The 22,100-nt window shown below is 47.0% G+C and overlaps 2 protein-coding genes across 2 annotated transcripts; one reads left to right on the top strand and one right to left on the bottom strand.

Moving 5' to 3' along the window:
• Window positions 1–1,136: 1,136 nt before the first annotated feature.
• Window positions 1,137–2,866, bottom strand: LOC133115437 (insulin). Its single transcript, XM_061225352.1, has 3 exons — window positions 2,751–2,866; window positions 2,393–2,571; window positions 1,137–1,413 (listed from the first exon to the last, which is right to left on the bottom strand). The coding sequence occupies exons 2-3, from the start codon at window positions 2,568–2,570 to the stop codon at window positions 1,244–1,246; spliced, it is 348 nt and encodes a 115-aa protein (XP_061081336.1). The 5' UTR covers window position 2,571; window positions 2,751–2,866; the 3' UTR covers window positions 1,137–1,243.
• A 2,608-nt stretch (window positions 2,867–5,474) lies between these two features.
• On the top strand, window positions 5,475–21,267 carry si:ch211-195b15.7 (synembryn-A). The gene is made up of 13 exons (XM_061225279.1): window positions 5,475–5,564; window positions 5,666–5,713; window positions 6,706–6,723; window positions 7,454–7,546; window positions 13,112–13,683; window positions 14,691–14,826; window positions 14,988–15,176; window positions 15,524–15,618; window positions 15,970–16,120; window positions 17,094–17,189; window positions 18,854–18,998; window positions 19,647–19,932; window positions 20,760–21,267. The coding sequence occupies exons 1-13, from the start codon at window positions 5,475–5,477 to the stop codon at window positions 20,887–20,889; spliced, it is 2,049 nt and encodes a 682-aa protein (XP_061081263.1). The 3' UTR covers window positions 20,890–21,267.
• Window positions 21,268–22,100: the final 833 nt, after the last annotated feature.

The raw sequence follows: 22,100 nt of genomic DNA, 5'->3' as shown, positions 1-22,100 counted from the left end.
CGCATCATAACTCTAAGTGGATAGGCTACAGCAGTAAGTATAAAAAATAAGTCTAATAAATACCTAATGAAGTGCTCGGTGAGTTTATATTCCAAAGAATTGTTATACTTCACACCAAAGAGAAAATGGGCGTGTATGTCGATGAAATGTCTGTCAATTTTCCATTCCCCTCCAATCAATATCTTTTGCACTCATGATGATGTTGATGTTGGCGTGCATTCTCATTTGATGTCCCCCTTCTCATTTCATAGCAGTCAAATCGACTCCCTGCCCTTCAAAAATCCCCCTAAACATCTATTTCACTCGTGTATACATCATATCGTGGAAGCTAGTGCTGCTCTAACATCAGTTTCAGCCTGTCTTTAAGTTGGCTAAATTTTCTGTAAGGCGGTGTCCAAAACAGCTTAGCCTACTTGCCTACTACTGAGTATATAAATTCACTACACTGGATGAGAAAGCTAAGTGGACAACATTTTCGAGAAAAATTGTGCACTTAAAATCCCCAGATGATATACATATTTCCAGGGTTTCGCTAAGTGTGGCTGTGACCAAAACTGCCAGCTAACTATTGTGTTTTTAATACGTAGTATCTACTAAATTTATATTGTAGGTGGTTTCCCAGAGAGGGAGAAGCCATCTTTGGGTCGAATCACAGTCCAATAAATCCGAGAGAAGGAGGTGGTGGTTTTTTATTAAGGGCAGATATCTTGCCCAGGCATCCTGTTTTCAGTCCCTTAAAATGAGAAAATATCGGGAGGTAGCCGTGGTTATTTGAGGTAGCAGTGGTTATTTGAGGTAGCCGTGGTTATTTGATGTAGCAGTGGTTATTTGAGGTAGCAGTGGTTATTTAGAAGAAGAATAAGATAAGACAGATAATTGCAAAAGATTTCTCATCTGCTTTTATTTCCTGATAAATAAATAACAAACAGGTTGTAATCAAAATGATTAGTAATGCTGAAATAATTAATAATGACTAATGAATAATAAGTAGTGCTGATTAATAACACTTAGCTGATATTGAACTGTTACTCCTCCACCCAACCTGCCCCACCCCACTCAGCCTGCCTCTACCCTCTGTCCTTTCTGCCGTGTCTCTCCTCCGCCGTCCTCCCCTTACAAATCCCTCTTCTCCTCCTCTTTTTTCTCAATTTCTCCTCTGATCTCTGCACAACCTCCTTTCTTTAATTTATCCTCTCATTTCCCTCCTCCAGACCTCCTGACTCCCCGCCGCACTCCTGAGCCCTTATATGTTGCAGTAGTTCTCCAGGTCGTAGTAATCGCAGTAGAAGTGGCAGCACTGCTCCACAATCCCTCTCTTGGTGACGCCATTACGGCTCAACCTCGCCCCCTCTCCGCTCCCAAGGATCATTCTGGCCTCCCGCAGAAAGGAGGCGCTGTCCCTCATCATGATTCCTGTCAGAAGGGATTACACAGTGCTCACAGAGAGAAACAATGGAGAGAGGCTCAAATTAGAGCCTAATTTGCTCCATGCTTAAATCTGCCAATGCAGACTTCAGCACTGTCCAGAGAGGAACATAGTTACATACTTAAAGGTACAATAGGTAAGATTTTTGTGTTAAAACAAGACCATTGTAAATCCCTTCCTATCATTGAAAAAGGCTCACCCTCTGCCTGTGTTTATAGTCCTTAAATTTGGGTTTAAAAATATGCAGTTGATGGGCCGACACTCTGTACCAAAACATCATACAATAATGTACAATAATTCAAGCTCATTGGTTGAAAATTGGTTCTAATTGCCACAGCCAATAGCGTTTCAACATCAGCGTGTTCACAGACAAGGGATGGGATAAACAGTGTTGTGGTTTGAAGGTGTTTGTTGCTGCAATTCCTCTCTTGGTCCAATGTTAGAAGTCCAATGTTACCTATTGTACCTTGAAGTTACTTTGTCTGCGCGTGGCACTTCCAGGCTTCTCAAAGAGTTAGGCTAATGCAGAATAGGAGCTGATATTTCAGATTGCCATCTTTCTCCTTGACCATCTTTAGTGCTAAGGACCTCCAACAATTAATAAGGTGTCTTTGGTTATTTCTTGCACATATTTGTGTTGGAGCAGTAACAGAGTGGAGGAAAAGACAAATATAAGCAAACAATCACTGTGAAGGAATCTATGTTATATACAAGACAGAAAAGAAGCCAGCCATTCTAGACCTGAAATATCCTTCATAGTATTAAGATGTTACGTATACTACACATGCGAATCACGTCATTAACACATTATTGAGAACATACCATTTATGTTTTCTTACTTTTAGGTTTAGTAAGGCAAAGATATAAATGCTAATATATTTTGAAGAATACCTACATTATAATGCACAAATGACACATTACTTGCTTATCACTGCAGAGTCATATTTTTGCAGCGTGTTAACTTACGTGTATTTTCCTCTCTCCCTCTTCTCCCGGGATGGTAGAAGAGCCCTTTCTCGCCGCAGACAAACAGCAGCGCTTCCACGAGCTGAATGCCGCACAGCCGGCGATTCCCGAAAGCGCCACACGGTGGCGCCACCCACAGCAGGCACAGCGCCAGGAGGCCGAGGCGGTCTAAGCGCATCCTGCAGAGGCCGGAAGAGAACGAAGCACGGAGGAAAGCTGCGTCTGTCACACGTGAGAAGGAGCGCGAGACTCGCAGAGCAAGACAAATCACTGGAGTGTAAACGACATTCAGGTGAAAGCCGGCTCCAGAGTGAGAAACGGACTAAATGCAGGGGTTTAGTTTAAATGTTGGACTTACTTAAATTATTTGTATGGGTCCTCCTGTGAAAACAGGCGCTTTCCAGGTTATCTGCTGAGTGCCTGTCAGAGAGATGGAGTGGTATTCCGTGTTGATATATAAACCCAAAACAGGGCCCCACCTCCTCCCTCGCCCTCTCAGTGCAGTTCTAATGCACTCTCAGGTCTGCCGGTCTGTCTTGATGGACATTGCATTTACTCTCTGTCCCCTCTGCTAATCACCCACTGAGAGCCCCTATAATTATGCCCCTACTCCCACCATTGCACTAATCCTCCGCCAATGGATTGTTTTATACAGTCATCTTGATTACACCCCCCCCCCTATTTTAATTACCCCTATTAATGCAACCATTTCTCTCTGGCTTTCATCTGCTTCTATCCCTTCATCCATGGCACAAGAGCCAGAACCCTCTGAACTGTGTCATCATTACACACGAAACCTGCAGACTGCAATGTCTGTGCGTATCTCTCTATCATTTGTTCCTTTGTTCACTCACAAAGAATCAATTTTTTTCACTGATTATTTTTGACCTTGTAATCTTTGTTGAAACTTTGTAGGTCATCAATATGCGCACACACACACACACACACACACTACATAAACGATTTGTCCGATATGATTAGAAAATGTATGCTTTGTTACTGCAACTTGTCCTTGAATTGGCAGCTGATCTGAAATATAAGAATAATAGTCTCATAATTGTCCTTTTGACTTAGTTTTTGTTTGAAGAAGCTAATGCTTAAAGTTGGGTCTGACGAAACTGTACTGTTCTGTTTCCACAACCCAAACATAAAACAACCAAAGATACAGCATATATGTTTCTGAATTCACTGTGTGTTGGTTCACTTGTGTAGATCTGTGTAGATCTGGTCCAGCCTATGGTTACTTACAAAGATAAACAGAAACCAAATTAAATTATTTGGAAAAACAGCAAGGAGTGAAATGTGTAAAGCTGAGCCTGGGCTGGTTAAGATGGCGGTCAGCGAGCTGGACAGAGGCAGTGTGGGGATTAGATTATGAAAACTACAGTGCAATATAGAGCACACTGGGATTAGGGGAGAGGGAGAGAGGGAGGAAGAGAAAATGATGACAGAGAGAGTGTCAGAGTGACACAGTGAGACAGACCTAAAGCTGGCCGCAGACTGTATAAAATAGAATAAAATCAAAACCAAGAAACTGACTACGGTGAGGGAGTTTTCTGATCCTATCTGACAGGAAGCGCAGTAGGTAAGAGGAAAGTGGGGAACTCTGGGACTAGTAGTTAAATAATTACACTCTAAACTCAATGTTTAGATTTTGAGTCAATGTACTTTGCGTCTTCCTTGCTTTTGTGGGTTGACATTATGGTTGCATTTACATGGCTGTATGAGCTTGTATTTTTCTTTAGAAAAATGTATTGCTGTGATTTTCATCAATATTATATATTAATTTAAATTAGCAAAGTTTAAAATATATTTTATTTATAATAATCATATGGATGCAGACATTAATTTTGTATCTTTGCTATTGTAAAACCCAAGTCCATTGTTACTTTGTATATTCCCCTATAGCAGGCATACATTCCTTAAAATGCTTAAAAATCTGATTAGTGCCAGCGTATAAGATGAAAAGTTGATTACCATTACGAACAAGTTGCTTGTTTTTGAGAAGTATTCTTGAGACAAAATTGTTTCTGAAATTGTTAATTACATCAAATGTGTTACTAATAACACGTATGATTTATTTCTGGATTAGCTTGGGATGCACTGTAGCAATTGGAACACGCTGTATTACATTTCTTTAGACAAAACATCCCACTGCCAGTTTTAACATAACATTAACCATATCCTCTATAAATGACCAGATGTATTTCCAGGATTTAAAAGCCAAAGTATTTAACCACAGTTAAGCACTGTACGGAAAATGAAGGATAGCATTGTATGACATAACAGTGTTGTTGGTGTGTGCAGCGTTAATAAAACACTATGTATAATATAGCCCGTTAAGACGTACATTAACAAATTGCTCACATTTTGAATTTACTTGATCAGTTTATTTTAAAAAATCTATTATTATTCATTGAATTACCCGATGCCCTAATCCAAGGTGACACTGGCAGTATTAGAACGTATGAGCGCAATACAATGAGCAGGATGGATGAAGTCACAAAAGCAGACTGCAGCTTAAACCAGAGAGCAGAATCTCTCTTTACTTCAGCTGTGCTTGCGTAACTGTAATAACCATAATAACATAACATAATCTACTGATATAACATCTGAATTATGGCCTTGTGCAGGGCCTCCTGTACTATGTTCTATTTTCAGTTTGGATACACCTTACCTTTTTCCAATAAATGTTAGATTTTCTCTGTTTACTTTCTCTGGATGTTTCGTGACGACTTAAAGCCATTTAGCCAACAAATGTGTTCCACACTGCATAATTTACAGCTGAATCTAGTCCCACCCCCCAATTCCCATTGAGATCAATTTAAATGTAAATAGTTATAGTATTGCTAGTCGGACAACCTGAAAGTAAGGTATAAAGACTGGTGATGTTCATAAGTCAAACATTGAAATGGGGGGCAATGCAGAAGAAGAGCTGTTGTTACTACATGGTGTGTGTACTGTGGTGGTGTATGATATGAAATAGCATTCGTATGTGATAATGTGGGAACGGCACGGAAGGTGCAGTCCATGCTGTGATAATGTGTGTGCTGTTATGGTGGTGTGTGTTGTCGTGTAGGCCATGGCCGTGGATGTGGAGAGCATAATCCAGTCGATTAAAGACGGGGACCAAGACGGGGTTCAGACTCAACTGAAAGAATACAACACCGAGGTGATGGATGTTTACTACTGCTTTTTGGTCATTATTCGTGCATACCTCATTAGCTCTCTCGGCCTTTTAAACTAACTGACCCTGTTTCTCCCTCCTTGCAGTACGCCGAGTGCTTCTTCTTCAACGTAGAGGAAAAGGAGAGGAGGAAGGTGAGGAGGACGAGGAAAGAAAGGAGGAGAGAGGTTATATTGTTTTGAGCAGCAAGTCTGTTGCCTTCATACTCTGTAGGGCATCACACCAGTGTGCAATATGACATATATAACATACAGGGCATCACACCAGTGTGTAATATAACATATATAACATACAGGGCATCACACCAGTGTGTAATATAACATATATAACATACAGGGCATCATTCAGTCATTGTATGTTCCCAATTAGTGATAAGAATGAATTATTCATGTATTGGGAATATATGGTGCATTTACATGTTTTAAAGACTCTTATTTTGCTGTGAAGCTGCCGTTTATGGAAATGCACGCAGTACCTGCACACTCTCCAGACGTGTGGAGACCATTCTGGTACAAAATGGCTGCCATTGCCATTGCGTGTGCTGCCCATTGGTGGTGGTTTCCCCCTCATCATTGTAAAGCGCTTTGAGTGAGAAAAGCTCTATATAAATTATTAATTATATAAGGAATTATAAGGAATTATTATTATTATTATTGATTATTATTAGTAACCCTGCCAGTAGCCGTGCTGAGCTTCTCTCCTGTGTGTACGAGTGGGGCATGCACCTGTGACACTGCCTGTCTGTGGATTATCAGGTCCTACAGATTAGCATCTTTCTCTCTCTCTCCCTCTCTCTCTCTCCCTCTCTCTCTCTCCCTCTCTCTCTCTCTCTCTCTCTCTCTCTCTCCATGGGAGATGGAGCTCACTTGGATTAATGATCTAATTGGTGTTAAGCTGACTCATCCGTGTTCACGTATCCCTCTCCCTGTTTACTGTATGCCTCTCTGGCCCTCCTCCCCCTCGATGTTCCTGTTTATTCCAGCACTCGGTGGTTTATGGTCTTCTATGTTCCTGTTTATTCCAGCAGTCGGTGGTTTATGGTTTTATTAACTGCTTCCTGTGAATACTTTTCCTTCTTTTCCTTCTTTTCTTTGTCTCCCGCTGGCTTTCCAATGAAACCTGCTAGCAACGGGAGCTTGAAGAGGTAAGGATTCTCTGGGTTTTAAAAATGCACCAATTCACACCTGTTCAAATAAGCTGTGCTGTGTTACAGCTCAGCTCAGGTCAGTGCCTGTGTCAGTGCTGTTACAGCTCAGCTCAGGTCAGTACCTGTGTCAGTGTTACAGCTCAGCTCAGCTCAGGTCAGTACCTGTGTCAGTGCTGTTACAGCTCAGCTCAGGTCAGTGCCTGTGTCAGTGCTGTTACAGCTCAGCTCAGGTCAGTGCCTGTGTCAGTGTTACAGCTCAGCTCAGGTCAGTGCCTGTGTCAGTGTTACAGCTCAGCTCAGGTCAGTGCCTGTGTCAGTGCTGTTACAGCTCAGGTCAGTGCCTGTGTCAGTGTTACAGCTCAGCTCAGGTCAGTGCCTGTGTCAGTGTTACAGCTCAGCTCAGGTCAGTGCCTGTGTCAGTGTTACAGCTCAGCTCAGGTCAGTGCCTGTGTCAGTGTTACAGCTCAGCTCAGCTCAGGTCAGTACCTGTGTCAGTGTTACAGCTCAGGTCAGTACCTGTGTCAGTGTTACAGCTCAGGTCAGTGCCTGTGTCAGTGTTACAGCTCAGCTCAGGTCAGTACCTGTGTCAGTGTTACAGCTCAGCTCAGCTCAGGTCAGTACCTGTGTCAGTACTACAGCTCAGCTCAGGTCAGTGCCTGTGTCAGTGCTGCTACAGCTCAGGTCTGTGTGCACTGGACTCATCCGTTCTTTGTCTCTCCTCTCCCAGTTCAGGAGGAATAAAGTGAGGGAGTATGTTCCAGACTCGGACTCTGACTTGGATTCGGATGAGTCTGAAGACCCTGACCTCATACTCAGAAGGGTAAGGCTGTGTTTACAGTCTGTCTGTGCCTCCATCTGAAGGGTAAGGCTGTGTTCACAGTCTGTCTGTGCCTCCATCTGAAGGGTAAGGCTGTGTTTACAGTCTGTCTGTGCCTCCATCTGAAGGGTAAGGCTGTGTTTACAGTCTGTCTGTGCCTCCATCTGAAGGGTAAGGCTGTGTTTACAGTCTGTCTGTGCCTCCATCTGAAGGGTAAGGCTGTGTTTACAGTCTGTCTGTGCCTCCATCTGAAGGGTAAGGCTGTGTTTACAGTCTGTCTGTGCCTCCATCTGAAGGGTAAGGCTGTGTTCACAGTCTGTCTGTGCCTCCATCTGAAGGGTAAGGCTGTGTTCACAGTCTGTCTGTGCCTCCATCTCCACAGTGTACCGCCCTCCTGGCAATGACAATGACAACCGTAACCTGAAATGCTAAACCAGCCACAGTGTGGGTGTGCTTAGTCCTCCTTTAAATATCTAAATGTTTACATACCCTATTTAGGAAAAGCAACAAAATAATCAAAATATCCACCCAAAGATGACGTCCTAGTAACACTGCTCACTGACAGGCCACAGACAGGTTTCTCTGAGCTTAATTACCCCTGATGGCTTTCAGCTGAGTGCGCGCTATATTAAGGTCCCGGTTGTCCAGGCTCGGCACGGACTCATTGACGCTAGCCTGTGCTCTCTCTCCTGTGCTCTCTCTCCTGTGCTCTCTCTCCTGTGCGCTCTCTCTCCTGTGCGCTCTCTCTCCTGTGCTCTCTCTCTCCTGTGCTCTCTCTCCTGTGCGCTGTGCGCTGTGCTCTCTCTCCTGTGCGCTGTGCACTGTGTGCTCTCTCTTGTGCGCTCTCTCTCCTGTGCGCTCTCTCTCCTGTGCGCTGTGCACTGTGCTCCCTCTCCTGTGTGCTCTCTCCTGTGCTCTCTCTCCTGTGCGCTGTGCACTGTGTGCTCTCTCCTGTGCGCTCTCTCTCCTGTGCGCTGTGCACTGTGCTCCCTCTCCTGTGTGCTCTCTCCTGTGCTCTCTCTCCTGTGCGCTGTGCACTGTGTGCTCTCTCCTGTGCTCTCTCCTGTGCACTGTGCGCTGTGCTCCCTCTCCTGTGTGCTCTCTCCTGTGCTCTCTCTCCTGTGCGCTGTGCGCTGTGTGCTCTCTCCTGCACTTTCTCTCCTGTGCGCTCACTCCTGTGTCTGTGTTTCCAGATCAGCAGAAGTTACCGTCTCCATCCTATCTGTGAGATTCGGGCTCCGTTTAGTGGGTTCTCTTGTTGCTTTAACGCGTGTATCATTTTCTGTAGCTCCCCGCTTTGTTTCCCTTTTGGGCTTTGTTTTGCCCTTCTATTAGATGCGCCATGGCAGCGTTTCCTCAGTTATATTTTTAAAGACCACTGACAGAAGATTCAGTGAGTAGCTTAACCAGTAGGGGAGAATAGTAGGGGCTTATTAAGTGTTTTCATGTATTTGTGTTTTCCCAGTCCCTGTTCTATCGCTTGCTGATTTTAGCGGTTATCCCTCTGGGCTAACGGCCCGTGACCGTGTCCCTATCCCCCGCTCCCCTGACAGAATGAGTCTGGCAGAGAGGTACACAGCGTGCCTGTCTCCGCTCAATGGCTGCTATCGGCATGCAGTGGGCCATGCTGGTCGCTCACCAGCAGATGTTCAGAGAATCACAGGCCAGCAGACTCATGCCAGGATGCACGACTCAGAAACAATGGTGTAGTGAAGTCCCATCAGGGCTTTATTTGGGGAATATCCAGAGAGCGTAGTCAAAAACAAGCAATGTTTGTACACGTAAAATCCAACCAGCAAACCAAAGCGCAGTACCGAGGGAGAAGGCAGTCTCGTAGTCGGTACACCATGCGGGAAGTCCGGTAGCCAGGAAAGCTGTCAGCGGGGCAGAAGTACAGGCGGACGGTAGGCAGGCTCAGGGTCGATGACGGCGCAAGAGTCAAGACCGAAGTCTGCTCCGTGGGGCAAAAGTACAAAAACAGCAGGCAAAGTCATGGTACAGGCAGGCAATGGTCAACAAAACAGAAGTCAATAATCTTTGGCCAATAAACAGGCTTGGATCATAACGGGTAGACAATGGCTTGACAAAAACACTCAAAAGGTGCACTGATGAACAGGGGGCAACAATTTCGCAACGACAAGACATGAAACTGAGCTTTATATGCAGGTGTAGACAGGTGCAGACAATTAGATTGAGAGCAGCATGAGAATGGAAAACAGGTGCGATGGATGACAAGTTAACGAGGTAATTAGTAATTAGTAATAAACCTATCCTGCCCAAGCGTTAGTAAATTAGTAAATTACATACACAAGAAACGTAAGGTAACTTGAACACATGGTTAGAATGTTAGTATTACCCAATCCTGATCTAGCGTTAGTAGATTAGTAAGAAGACAAGGGAAATTGAAACAATTAGGGTGTGAGTGACAGAAAGGGAGAGAGAGAAAGCAGGAATGCAAGATTTGCAGAAAGACACAAAAAAAAGTGTATGCTAATCAATGAACAGTACAACATAACATGAAACATAAATTGTGACATAAGTTTGCAAAACTATGACAGTAAACTATATTACGTGACATGACAAGACTAACCTAATATGTGACATGACAATAATATAACCAAGACAATAACTAAACATAAGACATGCAGGTTCTTTCTGTACAATATATGCCGTATTCATATCCGTCATCACCTGACGGAGAAAGCCACCCAGCTCCTAGTCCAGGCGCTCGTCATTTCCTGCCTGGATTACTGCAACTCCGTTCTAGCCGGTCTCCCAGCGTGTGCCATCAAGCCCCTCCAGCTGGTCCAGAATGCTGCAGCCCACCTGATCACCAGTCAGCCCAGGTTGGCTCATGTCACCTCGCTTCTCATTGGCCTCCACTGGCTATCTATTGCCGCATGCATCCGATTCAAGGCCCTAGTGTTAGCATTTCAGGCTGCTAAGGGGACTGCCCCACCTTACATACAATCCTTGATCACTCCCTACTCCCCAGCTAGACCACTCCGGTCTGCCAGCTCTGGTCACCTTATGGTTCCCTCACTACGAGCACCTGGCGGTCGAGCTGCACGTTCACGCCTATTTTCCGTTCTGGTTCCTCAGTGGTGGAATGACTTGCCTACCACTGTCAGGACAGCAGAATCCCTCCCCCTATTTTGGCGCAGACTAAAAACACACCTTTTCAAACACCTTTCAAAAACACACCTTTTCAAACACACCTTTTCAAAATCCCTCCTGATTTCCCCCGCCCCCCTTTCTGATATCCCTATCCCTCTTGTCTAACCCCCCCCAAAAAAAAAAAATTGCACTTATGATGACAATATGTTTAGAACAGCACTTCCTGTGTATTTTCATAGTTATGGATGTGATGCTTTGACTTGTGGAAGAACCTATGCACTTGTAAGTCACTTTGGATTAAAAGTGTCTGCCAAATGACGAAAATGTAAATGTAAAATGACATGACAAGCATGAAACGTGACACCAGCAGACTCATGCCGGGATGTTCAGATTCAATTCAGTACCTCGTCCGAGGAATTGATATTGTTGGCCATTGGTACGGATAACCAGATCCATGAACATAACGGAGAATGGCTTTAACTCTGGCTCCATTTCAGGGGAGGGGGGTACACTTCCTTTTCCGAAAACATCCGAATCAGTCCACATGCCCCCCCTCCCCCAAAGTTAGGGCACATGCAGCTCTCTGAAGTGGAGAGAGGAATGAGACCAGGCTCCTGTGTATGCTGTGATAAGGCATGTGCTCTGAAATTCAGGGAAACGATGAGACTGACAAATTTCCCCACTTCACTTATAATAACTGCACCTTCTTAGCAGCGGAAAAAACTGCAAATACAGCCTCCCCGCATTTTTTCATTGAGGTGCAGCACGCTGTTATATGGATTCCACCCTGGCCCAAAATCTTAACATGCCACCTACAGTGCATCTAGAAAGTATTCACAGCACTTCACTTTTCCCACATTTTGTTATGTTACAGCCTTATTCCAAAATGGAATAAATTCATTTTTTTCCTCAAAATTCTACACACAACACCCCATAATGACAACATGAAAGAAGTTTTTTTGAAATTTTTGCAAATTTATTAAAAATAAAAAACTAAGAAATCACATGGACATAAGTATTCACAGCCTTTGCTCAATACTTTGTTGATGCACCTTTGGCAGCAATTACAGCCTCAAGTCTTTTTGAATATGATGCCACAAGCTTGGCACACCTATCTTTGGGCAGTTTCGCCCATTCCTCTTTGCAGCACCTCTCAAGCTCCATCAGGTTGGATGGGGAGCGTCGGTGCACAGCCATTTTCAGATCTGGAGGCCCCCAGCCCCATGAAGGGTCCTCTCCTCCTGCTGCTGTTGGCCCCAGGCCTCTCGAGCCCCTTCCGGGGCAGCCTCTCTCGGGCGCACGGTTTCTCCCGCCCTCACCGGGGGCCCTTCGCAGTACGTTGATCAGTGTTCAGAAAATGAAAAGGCTACTGCCCTACCTCGCCGTATGCCCTACGATCGGCCTCCTCCCAGGCACTCGTTTACATGACATGACATGACATGACATGACATGACATGACATGACATGACATAAGGTAATGGCGAGAACTGGCCATTCAGCCCAGCAATGCTACCTACCCCTAAGTGTACCTACTACCTAGTTTGCCTAAAAGCTGAATTGTATCTAGCACCGTGTCAAGCCTGGTCTTGAAAACCCCCAGTGTTTCTGCCTCCTCTACATGCACTGGCAAGCTATTCCACACATTGACCACTCGCAAAAAAATACTTCCCAATATCTGTACGGAATTTCTCCTTTGCCAATTTCCTTTCTGTTTGCTTCCTTTGTCGGGTCTGAAGACCGCCACTATTACCGAGGACCGAGCCCCTGGTCTCAGTCAGCCCTCTACGCTCCCAGCTGGGGCAGGCCTTTTTCTTTTTGGGAAAGAGGGACGGGGGGCTTAGGCCCTGTGTCGACTACGGGGGTCTTAATAACGTCACGGTGAAGAGCCGTTACCCTCTCCCCCTCATGACCACGGCCTCTGAGTGCCTGCACAGGCAGCGACCCCGTTCACTACGTTGGACCCTAGAACGCCTACAATGAGTGGAAAACACCGTTCAACACCCCTGGGGGACATTATAAGTACCTGGTCATGCCATTTGAGCTATCTAACTCACCATTGGTCTTGCAGGGGCTAGTCAATGACACCCCCTGTCTAAAATGACAAAGCTCTATCTAATTCAAATCTCTAGCCCATTTAGTGCGATCGAAACAGCACCTCCAATTTATGAAATGGCCGACAGAGGGCCTCTTGAGCTTCACACTCTAGTGGGAGTTGCCAAAAGTTTCCAGAGGCGTATAGGAGCTTTTAAAACAATGCCCCTCTCTCTCTCTCTCCCTCTCTCTCCCTGTCTCTCTCCTGTCTCTCCCTCCCTCCCTCTCCCTCTCTCTCTCCCTCTCTCTCTCCCTCTCCCTCTCTCTCTCTCTCCTGTCTCTCCCTCCCTCCCTCCCTCTCTCTCTCCTGTCTCTCCCTGCCTCCCTCTCTCTCTCCCTCTTACTCTCTCTCTCTCTCAGAGGTTGGCAGCAGCGCTGATCTGGTTCATCCGGACGCAGCTGCAGCCGGGGGTGCTGACAGTGTGTCTGCGCAGCCTGCGCATCCTGACGCGGGATCGGCAGGCCCTGGCCCCGCTGGTGACGGACACGGCTCTCCTCACGCTGGCGCGCTACGGGGGCCTCAGCTCCCACCCGCTGCCCCTGGACGAGGACCGGGAGGTGGAGCTGTACACCTACATCAACCGGGTCGACGTTTCTGCCGCCCGCGCGCCCAGCCAGGCCTATCCGGCCGGCTGCCCCGGCAACGCGCACGCTGAGGCCCCCTGTTCCAGAGCCTTCTCCCCTCTCCACGATGCAGGGGCGGAGCCAGGCCGCAGTGCCGACGGTCTCCGTGCCGACGGGCCGGAGGCGTGCGGCTGTGCGAGGCTCGCCAGGGGGAAGAGGGACGGCGGGAAAGAGAGAGGGGAAGAGGAGGAGGAGGAGGAGGAGGAAGGGGAGGACGACAGAGAGGTGTGGAGGAAGGAGGCCATGAAAGCGCTGTGCAACGTCGTCTACAACAGCCAGAAAGCGCAGGAACGAGCCAGCACCCTGAGGTAGTAGGCTCCACATGGTTTAACTAATCGACCAGTTGAGACCAGCTCCAGCGATGTTTTGAGACAGCTGGTAGTTGGTTGACTAGATAATCACAACTTTAGTATTTTAGCAAATAACAATGTCAGCAAATGGCATTAAATGACGGACTCAATGTCATTATGTGGTTGCTGAGTGGCTGTTGTTAACCACGGGCGTAAGGGAGCGCGGTCAAAGGACCAAACGCGACCGAGTTGGGTTCTAAAAGCTACTCACAAGATGTGAGATAACCACTGATATTTTCTGGGGGCAGCCCTAGAGACAAGGGAGGAGGGATTTAATAACTCCCCGGCTATTAGCCAACCAAGAAAACAACCATATTCGGAAGGTACAGTACTGTGTCTCAGGCTCATGTAAAATAAAGTCTATAAAAGTGAAGATGCCTTAAAAAATAATTAAATTAAACGTTTTTACTATCACAAAATTTACTATAAAGAGCAGTATACAGGTAAAAACTAAATCAAATCAACATGGTTGTGACCACCCTTCACCTTTAAAACTGCATCACTTCTCAGCTGGTTGGTTGTTCCAAACATATAGGAGAATTTGCCAGTTATTCTGCAGACTTTGGCTGTTTCAGTTTCTTCTAGATCTCCAGAAGAGTGGTCTTTTACTATGTTTTTAACATGTTACTTTACTTTAATGATCTGTAACATTTCATTTCTTTTGGAAAAAGAATGCTGGGAAATCTCAAATATGCTCTTTCCAACTTTCACACTGATGCAGAAAACAATAAACATCTAAGACCAAATTTATATTTATCTTGGGTGCCTAAGACTTTTGCACAGTACTGTAGTTAACAGGCACCGCCATCTTGTTTGGAACCAGAGGGCAGTGAGATGGCTTGGTGCCAACCAATCAACCGACCAACCAACAAACTTGTTGTAGTCAGCGAAAGAAATACGCTCTAGGGAAGTGCGAGTCGGAATAATGAATTAATCGGGTCCCTGGTGTCTTTTCTCTGTGTCAGATTGCTGTCAGGCTTGTCAGAGAGACTGAAAAGGGGCAACCAGGCTCCTGAGCCCCCTAGTGGCCAGTTTTATGATCTGCGACTCCTTTTCCTCCTGACAGCCCTGCGGGCAGAACTGAGGGCCCAGCTCCAGAAGGTAAATTTCAGCGGGTGTGACCGCAAAAATGCGCTGGCATCTGGTGCGCTGGCACAGCCACCTGAGTTAGAAAACAAAACTCATCAAACGAGTTTATGCTATCTTCTGTCTTTTCCCATTCCATAATTGTCATGTGATAAATCGACTGATGTCTCCCTCAGGAGAGAGGCGTGTCCCTGTTGACAGCTGCTCTCGAGCAGTCGCTGGAAGTGCAGTGGGGGGAAGGTTATGAGGTGCTGAGAGATCCTGCAACGCCCCCTGTGTCCAAGGAGGTGTCACAGCGCGTTATGGAAATGCTCAAGACCCTGTTCAACATCACGTATAACACGCGCAGGCAAGAGCCCAACGAGGTGAGACAGACATGCCCGACGGCCGGTCTCAGTCATGGTCTCTCCGTGTGTTCATCGGCCGGTCTCAGTCATGGTCTCTCCGTGTGTTCATCGGCCGGTCTCAGTCATGGTCTCTCCGTGTGTTCATCGGCCGGTCTCAGTCATGGTCTCTCCGTGTGTTCATCGGCCGGTCTCAGTCATGGTCTCTCCGTGTGTTCATCGGCCGGTCTCAGTCATGGTCTCTCCGTGTGTATAGTATGGAGTGTGCATGATGTGATGCTGACTATAGCTTCTTCTATAAAAATTGGTCACGATCGGTGAGGATGTCGGTTGATCTTGTTTATATTAACTGCCATTCCCCCTGTCAGGAAGAGGCAGCTCTCTATCGCCGCCTGGCAGCAGTTCTGCGCCACTGCCTGTTACTGTGCTGCGATGGGGAGGAGAGGACTGAGGAACTTCAGGGGTGAGACAGTCTATCCTTCCCTCTGTACCCCTCCTCTATACCCCCGACAGTATAGCCTTCCCTCTGTACCCCTCTTCTATACCCCCGACAGTATACCCTTCCCTCTGTACCGCTCCTCTATACCCTCGACAGTCTACCCTTCCTTCTGTACCCCTCCTCTATACCCCTGACAGTATACCCTTCCCTCTGTACCCTTCCCTCTATACCACCGACAGTATACCCTTCCTTCTGTACCTTATATCTACAAACAAAATACTGTATATTCACACACCTCCCCCTGTCCTGCGTCTCCCTGCCCTGTGTCTCACCCTGTCCTGTGTCTCCCTGCCCTGCGCCTCCCTGCGTCTCCAGGCACACTGTGAACGTCCTCTCAGCCCTGCCACTGCAGTGTCTGGACGTGCTTCTGTCCGTCCATCTGTCCGGCAGCTCGCACGAGTGGGAGGGAGTGAACATGGACTGTGTGCACGCCCTGCTGCTGTTCATGCAGAAGAGGCTTGACAGGGTGAGTGGCCGGGAATTTGGCTGCAATGGGCGGGGATTCAGACACAGACTGCAGTGCGCAGGGACTTAGACTGCAGTGCGCAGGGACTCAGATGCAGTTGCAGTGGGCAGGGACTCAGACTGCAGTGAGCAGGGACTCGGACTCAGGTGCAGTGCGCAGGGACTCAGACGCAGTTGCAGTGTGCAGGGACTCAGACGCAGTTGCAGTGGGCAGGGACTCAGACTGCAGTGGGCAGGGACTCAGACTGTAGTGAGCAGGGACTCGGACTCAGGTGCAGTGCGCAGGGACTCAGATGCAGTTGCAGTGCGCAGGGACTCAGACGCAGTTGCAGTGGGCAGGGACTCAGACGCAGTTGCAGTGGGCAGGGACTCAGACTGCAGTGAGCAGAGACTCAGACGCAGTTGCAGTGGGCAGGGACTCAGACTGCAGTGCGCAGGGACTCAGACTCAGGTGCAGTGCGCAGGGACTCAGACGCAGTTGCAGTGCGCAGGGACTCAGATGCAGTTGCAGTGGGCAGGGACTCAGACTCAGGTGCAGTGCGCAGGGACTCAGACGCAGTTGCAGTGCGCAGGGACTCAGACTCAGGTGCAGTGGGCAGGGACTCAGACTCAGTTGCAGTGGGCAGGGATTCAGACTGCAGTGGGCAGAGATTCAGACTCAGGTGCAGTGGGCAGGGACTCAGACTGTAGTGAGCAGGGACTCGGACTCAGGTGCAGTGCGCAGGGACTCAGACGCAGTTGCAGTGCGCAGGGACTCAGACGCAGTTGCAGTGGGCAGGGACTCAGACTGCAGTGAGCAGAGACTCAGACGCAGTTGCAGTGGGCAGGGACTCAGACTGCAGTGCGCAGGGACTCAGACTCAGGTGCAGTGGGCAGGGACTCAGACTCAGGTGCAGTGGGCAGGGACTCGGATGCAGTGTATGTGTATGCACGTCTGCACGCATGGTTATACAGTACAGTTTCCATGGTTACAGGGACATAAGCTGAAGGAGAAACTGACTCCAGTTCTGAACCTGCTCACGGAGAGCTGCAGGGCCCACAGAGAGACCAGGCACTACCTCAAACAGCAGGTACCTCTTCTTCAGGCAAAATCCATGGGGGCCTCAACATATTTCAGGGGACACAAATTCAAACAATCTTTAATAGGTTATTATTCTGACTACAGCTAACATCTCCCAATACATCTACAGAATTTATCATTCATAATTCTGAGCATAGGGGCGGCCTGTAGTTTAGTGGTTAAGGTGAATGACTGGGACACACAAGGTCGGTGGTTCTAATCCCGGTGTAGCCACAATAAGATCCGCACAGCTGTTGGGCCCTTGAGCAAGGCCCTTAACCCTGCATTGCTCCAGGGGAGGATTGTCTCCGGGTTAGTCTAATCAACTGTACGTCGCTCCGGATAAGAGCGTCTGCCAAATGCCATTAATGTAATGTAATATCCACTTGTGTGGTGTGATTTGCAAACTGCTTGCTAAGCTGTATATTATCTATTTGGGAAGTTCCTGCACTTTTTTTCACTTCAAGCAGAGTTTTGTCAATTGCAGTTTGCAAGCATGACTGGTCATACTCACCACTATGATATCGTTACCACTCTCATTCCTCAGCCCACATTGCGGGTCAAGGCACAACTGTCTCCCATTCAGTTCTTATAATTCTTCTTCTTTTAGTTCTTATAATGGGAAAGGGGGATTGGGGGCTTACTGACGTATGTTCTGTGCTTTGAAATACGGTTCAAATAAATATTTTCACTTTATACATGAGAGGCTCCAAAAATCTCAAGTCTGAGGGGGCAAATACTTTTTCACGGCACTATCTGTAAATGAGCTATGAATATCGAGAAATGTTGTCTGCAATATTGCAAAGATTCAGAATCAGTTGTTATGCATTCTTTGAGAGTCCAGTGTTCTGTGGCAGAGAATACGCAGTGTGTACTGTACAGAGTGTGTAAGATGTGTCAGTAAGAGTATACAGTGTGTACTGTACAGAGTGTAGGATGTGTCAGTGAGAGTATACAGTGTGTACTGTACAGAATGTGTAAGATGTGTCAGGGAGAGTATACAGTGTGTACTGTACAGGGTGTGTAGGATGTGTCAGTGAGAGTATACAGTGTGTTCTGTACAGAGTGTGTAGGATGTGTCAGTGAGAGTATACAGTGTGTACTGTACAGAGTGTGTAGGATGTGTCAGTGAGAGTATACAGTGTGTACAGTACAGAGTGTGTAGGATGTGTCAGTGAGAGTATACAGTGTGTACTGTACAGAGTTTATAGGATGTGTCAGTGAGAGTATACAGTGTGTACTGTACAGAGTGTGTAGGATGTGTCAGGGAGAGTATACAGTGTGTACTGTACAGGGTGTGTAGGATGTGTCAGTGAGAGTATACAGTGTGTACTGTACAGAGTGTGTAGGATGTGTCAGTGAGAGTATACAGTGTGTACTGTACAGAGTGTGTAGGATGTGTCAGTGAGAGTATACAGTGTGTACTGTACAGAGTGTGTAGGATGTGTCAGTGAGAGTATACAGTGTGTACTGTACAGAGTGTGTAGGATGTGTCAGTGAGAGTATACAGTGTGTACTGTACAGAGTGTGTAGGATGTGTCAGTGAGAGTATATAGTGTGTACTGTACAGAGTGTGTAGGATGTATCAGTGAGAGTATACAGTGTGTACTGTACAGAGTGTAGGATGTGTCAGTGAGAGTATACAGTGTGTACAGTACAGTGTTTTGGACTCAGATCCTGCCCCCCCTGCGGGATGTGAGCAGCAGGCCGGAGCAGGGGCCCACGGTGAGAGGCCGGCTGGTGCGCCTCATGACCCACGTGGACACGGACGTCAAGCACTGCTCCGCCGAGCTGCTCTTTGTGCTGTGCAAGGAGAACGGTACCAAGCTAACCCTGACCCTGACCCTGACCCTGACCCTAACCCTGACCCTGACCCTGACCCTGACCCTGACCCTGACCCTAACCCTGACCCTAACCCTGACCCTGACCCTAACCCTGACCATAACCCTGACCATAACCATCACCATAACCATCACCATAACCATGACCTTGCTACTACTGTCAGTGTTATCCTCATGACCTTGCCAAGTACACAGGACAGGGGCACAGACTGTCACCAAAAATGCATGTCTGTCTGTGTGTGTGTGTGTGTGTGTGTGTGTGTGCATGTTAGAACTTGATGGCATTCTCTGAAGATGAAAAAAAAACCAAGAGCATCCCTGTGCTGATAACTCATGTTTGAAAATGTGTCAGGAGGAGCCCTGGAATTATCCCTTCCTCACACATCCTGACACCCCCTGCTCTCTCCCTCTATCTGTCCATTTCTCTCTCTGCTCTCTCTCTCCCCCCTCCCTCTCTCTCCTCTCCCTCCCTCTCTCCGCTCTCTCCCTATCTCTATCTCTCCCTCTGTCTCTCTCCTCCCCCTCTCTCTCTCCCCCCTCTCTCTCTCCCCCCTCCCTCTCTCCCCCCTCCCTCTCTCTATCTCTCCCCCCCCCCCCTCTCTCTCTCTCTCTCTCTCTCTCCGTAGTGTCCAGGTTTGTGAAGTACACAGGCTACGGGAACGCGGCGGGGCTGCTGGCGGCCCGCGGGCTGCTGAGGGGGGCGGGGGGGCCGGGGGCCGGGGGCCCCCCCGGGGGCCAGTACTCCAGCGGCTCTGACTCAGACACGGAGGAGTACCGGGAGGCCCGGGGCCGGATCAACCCGGTGACCGGCAGGGTGGAGGAGGCGCAGCCCGACCCCATGGAGGGCATGACGGAGGAGGAGAAGGAGGAGGAGGCTTGCAAGCTCATCAACCTGTTCAACCGCCTCTCCCGGTGAGCGTGCCCTCACGGCCCCGCCTTCCCCCTCCAGACAGGAGGCCTTCTTTCAGCCTCCAAATGTCTAAACCGAAGCTGTCTATTGGCGCTATGTGACACCCGCCGTGCGGAACGGAACTGAGTAGAAATTCCACAATAAAGCCGAATAGTCATCTCTGGATGAATCAGGAAAACTCCTGTCAGAGCATTTCTGTGATGTGTGTTATAGACGAACTGCAGAGGAGTCAAACTCCCGTCATGAGGGGGCAGTATCTGCAGTTTTCTGGGACCAACTTTTTTGAGTGGCGATTTTAAAGGTCCATATTGTGGAAAAAGGCATTTCCTTTGCTATGTGGATTATAAAGTTGTAGGTGCTATAAAAATGCACAGTCCACAAATAAATCCACACAATCTGTGTTAAGAAACTGTGCATTTAAGCCGTTTGAACTTCTTTATGAGGTCACAACTATGTGCTCATTTGCATATTTCCATCAGCTGGGCCCCAGCGCTCGGCATTCCGTTCAGTTAAAGACACAGTCACTCAAACAGCCTGTTCTTGGTGAAGCTCATTCTCGCCGTAGAATGGACATGTAAAACTGGATAGACACACAAACATAAAACACTGGAAAAATTCACAATATGGAAAAACCATGAAAACAATGTGTGTAGGCTCTAGCTAATAAGTAACTTAATTTAATCTCTGGAGCACAAACTGGATCCCAAAAGGATCATCATGGGAGACGGGCCAGTTGATGTGTTCTGCGCATGTTTAGGTGCCAGATGTGCTTTGAAACATTTGTGTTCTGCTTCACTCAGTCTCACAAACCTTTTGCCTTCTCTTGCAGTGACAATATTATCCAGCCCATGGGGGTGACAGCAGACGGAAGACTAGCGCCACTCTGTGGAGAGTTGAGGGACTGCAGACTAGGAGAGGAAAGGGAATCCGAGGACGAAAGCGAGGAAGAGGTTGATTAAGAAAGAGAAAATCCGATTAAGCGGTCATATATACTTTAAACAGTGAGCTAACCGTAGGGCAGGAATAATAAATGAATGTACATCATCTGATGTACAATGCTTCTGCACTTATCTACAGGCATGAATATGCTTTGCCAATATATAAAGCAAATATTAAACTGTTAAGATGTAAAAATACGCAAATAATAAAGTTAAATATAATCCAAGCGATGTCGACAGTAATGTACAATCGGTTAGTGAACCAAGTTCGTTTGTTGAGTGATGTTAATTGAAAATAACGACGGTACGTGTATTGCATTGATGTAGTTGTGCATGTTGTTGAATTTACAGAGAAATTAGAAAAATGTATTCTTTCCGAATAATAAATGTGTGATCACATTTTATTTCATTCATCACTATCCTTCTAACAGACTGGTTTTCACTGGATTTCCCCCACCGTCTGCTAGCAAATCAAGATGAGCCATCGCATTTTAAAAGTCATAATTTACCGAGCGAATTAGCGCAAATCTCTGCTGCTGGAACGGCAGTTCTGCTGCTCCGCCCACCACCAGGGTCCCTTCCTGCATGGTAAAGAAACTGGCTGCAATTTTGCTTCATTTCCATATGTTAGACAAATAAATAGATCAATAAACAAAAATGCAAGCTAGATATAGAAACCATCTGTAATTTTCATTCGGCCTACTGAGTAGAAGAGGCATAGCCATTTCATTATTATTATTATTATTATTATTATTATTATTATTATCATTATATAGCCACTGTGTGACACTTCCATTATCGGCTATGTACGTATGAACGAACTGGTAGTTTGTCATCGCAGTTGTGTCTGGTTACCTCGCTAGCTAAAGGCTACGTTGCATTCACTGCTCCTCCGCTCCGTTATCTCTACTCCAGAACTAAAACTCTATACAGGTAAATCGGCAATAATGCCTATGGCTTCCCTTCCACAGCGGTTTCATTTTACAGCCTCCGTTTACAGACGCTCATCAAGTGTCTGGGCTCCTTAATAAAGCCAAGTAGGCACTGAAGAGGAAGGTGTGTGTTCAGTCATTCCTCGATGACGAGATCATCTACATTTAAAGGGACAATAGGTCATTTCGGACATCTAACGGTCAAAAGAGGAATTGCAGCGACAAACCTCAAACCACAACACATTTTCAACCAATGAGCATGAATTACTGCTGTACAATGTTTTGGTACATTGCCGGTAT

This window comes from Conger conger, chromosome 16 (assembly GCF_963514075.1).
Source record: "Conger conger chromosome 16, fConCon1.1, whole genome shotgun sequence".
NCBI classification, from domain to species: Eukaryota; Metazoa; Chordata; class Actinopteri; order Anguilliformes; family Congridae; genus Conger; species Conger conger.
The sequence above is the reverse complement of the archived record's forward strand: the minus strand, read 5'-3'. Positions and strand labels throughout refer to the sequence as shown.